Here is a 3,539-nt window from a genome sequence, read left to right on the forward strand (position 1 = left end):
GTATATATGTATATATATATATATATATGTATGTCTGTGTATGTGTGTCTGTGTTTGTCCCCCCAACATCGCTTGACAACCGGTGGTGGTGTGTTTACGTCCCCGTAACTTAGCGGTTCGGCAAAAGAGACCGATAGAATAAGTACTAGGCATCCAAAGAATAAGTCCTGGGGTCGATTTACTCGACTAAAGGCGGTGCTCCAGCATGGCCACAGTCAAATGACTGAAACAAGTAAAAGAGTAAAAGAGTAAGTGTAATAAAATTTAATATGTACTCAATGCATGAAGTGTCATTATTGGGCTCAAAGCCCAATGAATCGTCCTCCACAGGAGCTAGCTTAATAGCTGCCCAAATGGGTGACTTTTAAGCTAATAAATATATATAGAGAAAGACAAGGAATTCAGTTTGTAGACAGAACTTACAATCCCCGTTTGAGCGCATAAAACCCTAGTGAAAAAAACTTGAGCTGCTTTGGGATAGCCTTTGCTAACGCATGAGCGCTCAGTGGCATGTTTGAAATCTCATTGGTTAGTAATAGAGGCTTATCGGCTGTATGTCACTCATAGTGGTCATGCGTACGCATGCAAGACAGTATGCACAACGTTCTTCGATAGAAGGAGAAATGTAAATAGTGTATTTAAATAGACGGAGTGCAAAAAATTTAAAATAAGTGATGTTGTAGGGAGAATATACAAATACTGTAACGACAAAGATATTTACGCACGACAAAACTGAAATACACTGATGTCAGTTTTTAGGTAGATGTGGCAAAATTGAATTTAAACACATTGGATGAACAAAAATTGAAAATAACTACATTATTTTTTCAGGGAGAACGTACAAAAACCATAACAATAGGGATTTTTACGCATGATTAACTGAAATACACGGAAATCAATTCTATTTATCTCTCTCTTTGTCTCTCTCTCTCTCTCTACACACACATACACTCACAAACTCATATATATATGAAGGGGTGATAAAAAGTTCCTGACTTAGGGTAAAAGAGAATACATGAGGATCAGTTAATTATGATTTTACTCAACAGATTCCCTTCTCAGATTTACACCTAAGAAATAAATAAAATTTATTCAACTCTAAAGTAGAATGTTTTGTCTGTGGACTAAATAAATTTTATTATTATTATTATGTCTATAATTTAATATATGTAATTGTAGGACATCTTGAAGGATTTCACTATAGTCAAAATCAGAGAAATGACTCTTGGAGCCAACATGAAACTTGAGGAAATTAATCGTCTGAAATGGAAATCAGAAAACTCGGACAACACTGGAGGTGAGTAATATATTTTTTTCTTATAGTTTTCTCTTTGATGTTTTATTGTTTCTGCTAATTCAGAAAGCGTTTACTTTAGGAACCCACCGGAGGATATTGTATAGACATAGAAAGGAAGATGAATGTTAAAAGAGTAAAGAAAATTAACGGTAAAGCGTAAGATAAAGAAACTATTAAAGTGGAACAATGGTAAAGAAATTATGGTAATAAAGGAAGAGTCATGGTTAACTAGACAATGAAGAAACAGAAAGGGGCGTTGGGTAGATGGCTATAATGAAAAATCATAAGAGTCACGTTTTGTCGTTTTAAGCTGATAAAAATAATAATCCTCTGGGATAGGGACATGTAAAATTTCCAGAAATATGTAATATTTCTAGAATAATATATAAGATTTTGAGAAGTATGTAAGACATCCAGTAATATGTAAGATTTCCAAAAATAAGTAAGATTTCCAAAAAGATGTAAGCTTTCTAGAACAACATGTAAGATTTCCAGAAAAAAACATATAAGATTTCGAGACATATGTAAAATTTTTAGAAATACATGTAAGATTTCCAGAAAATCTTGTAAGACTTCTAGAAAAACGTAATAACTTTAGAATAATTATTTAACATTTCAAGAAATACATAAGATTTCCGAAAAGATGCAAGGTTTCTAGCATAACATGCAAGATTTCCAGAAAAACGTAAGAGTTAGAAAAACATTTAAGATTTCCGGAAAAAAAATCAAAGGTTTCCAGAAGATGTGAAATTTCCAGAAAAACATGCAAGATTTCGAGAAATGTGTAAGTTTTCTTGGAAAACGTGTAAGATTACCAGAATAAGACTTCGAGAAATATCTAAGATTTCCAGAAAAAAAATGTTAGATATCCAGAAAAGCGTAAGATTTCCAGAGGTATGTTAGATATCTAGAAACATGTTAGATTTCCTGAAAAACCTATAAAGTTTCCAGAAAAATATGCAAGATTTTGAGAATAACGTAAGATTTCCAGAATTTCAAGATGAACACGTAAGATTTCCAGAAACATTTTAGATCTGCAGAATAACATATAGCATTTATACTAACTCTAATGCTTTTTTCCATACTGGGATCATTTAAATATAAGTCTCCATGTTAGGATTGTTTTTATATTTTTCTTTTTAAATTTTATTATTTGACGTTTCGAATCTTCAATGTTTCTCATTTTTACTTTTAGATGAATATGACGACCGCATACCCATTAGCGGTACCCTGGTCGTGTTGAAACCGATGGAGATTCGAACTCTAATGGTTAAAGTGACGAAGCAGTGATTCTAATTCAAGATTGCGCAGAATAATTTCTTACGGTGAAGGGAATATAATTTTTACACAATGTGTGAACCAATAAGACGAAGTGAAGTTGGAGAGACAGAATAGAGAGAGGAGGAAGGGGTAGAAGAAGAAGAAGAAGAAGAAGAAGAAGAAGAAGAAGAAGAAGAAGAAGGAGGAGGAGAGTGGTGAGTGATGAGAGAGAATGCCGAGGAGAAAGAATGAGAAAAAGTGAGAGAGAGAGAGAGAGAGAGAGAGAGAGAGAGAGAGAGAGAGAGAGAGAGAGAGAGAGAGAGAGAGAGAGAGAGAGAGAGAGAGAAAAAGAGAGAGTGTGAGTGAGAGGTTGATTGAAAAATGAAAGAGCAAAAAAGGGAGTTAAGAAAAAGTGCAGACTCTTCCCCCCGCCTCAACAACAATAGCAACACTAGTAACTTGGATAAGATACAGCAAATAGAAGAGCAACAACATTTCACACAACAGCAGCACAAACAAAAGCAGCAGTAACAGTAGCAACCGTAGCAATTGTAACAACAACAGGAGTACCATTACCACCACGACCACCACCAACAACACCACCAACAACAACAACACCATCACCACCACTACCAACAACAGCAGTAACACTGCTTAAATAATCGCAACTATCACTTGCTGTTAGCCACATCATAATATTAACCAAATTATCTTATACAACGAATGATCCCTTCACATAAATAAATCGTCCCTTAGATAGGTATTATACAATAATTAGCCTCTGACAGTAACACATTTGGAATGTCTGCCTCTCCTAACAATATTTTTTTATATTTACTCGATAAAATTCTGTGTATGTGTATAGTGCAAGCGTGCTTGTATGTATATATATGTATGTATGTATATGTATGTATATATATATATATATGTATGTATGTATGTATGTTTATAAACTCACACACACACACACACACACACACGC

General features: G+C 34.2%; 1 protein-coding gene across 1 annotated transcript in view; it reads left to right on the forward strand.

Annotated features, from left to right (window-relative positions):
• Positions 1–2,893, forward strand: part of LOC106880534 (lysosomal alpha-mannosidase) — a 65,056-nt gene extending 62,163 nt beyond the window's left edge. The window contains exons 21-22 of the mRNA XM_052969439.1: positions 1,180–1,297; positions 2,493–2,893. Of these exons, the coding sequence (XP_052825399.1) occupies positions 1,180–1,297; positions 2,493–2,587 (213 nt within the window). The 3' untranslated portion in view covers positions 2,588–2,893. The remainder of the gene's footprint in view (positions 1–1,179; positions 1,298–2,492) is intronic.
• Positions 2,894–3,539: the final 646 nt, after the last annotated feature.

Source organism: Octopus bimaculoides, chromosome 7 (assembly GCF_001194135.2).
Source record: "Octopus bimaculoides isolate UCB-OBI-ISO-001 chromosome 7, ASM119413v2, whole genome shotgun sequence".
In the NCBI taxonomy this organism is placed as follows: domain Eukaryota; kingdom Metazoa; phylum Mollusca; class Cephalopoda; order Octopoda; family Octopodidae; genus Octopus; species Octopus bimaculoides.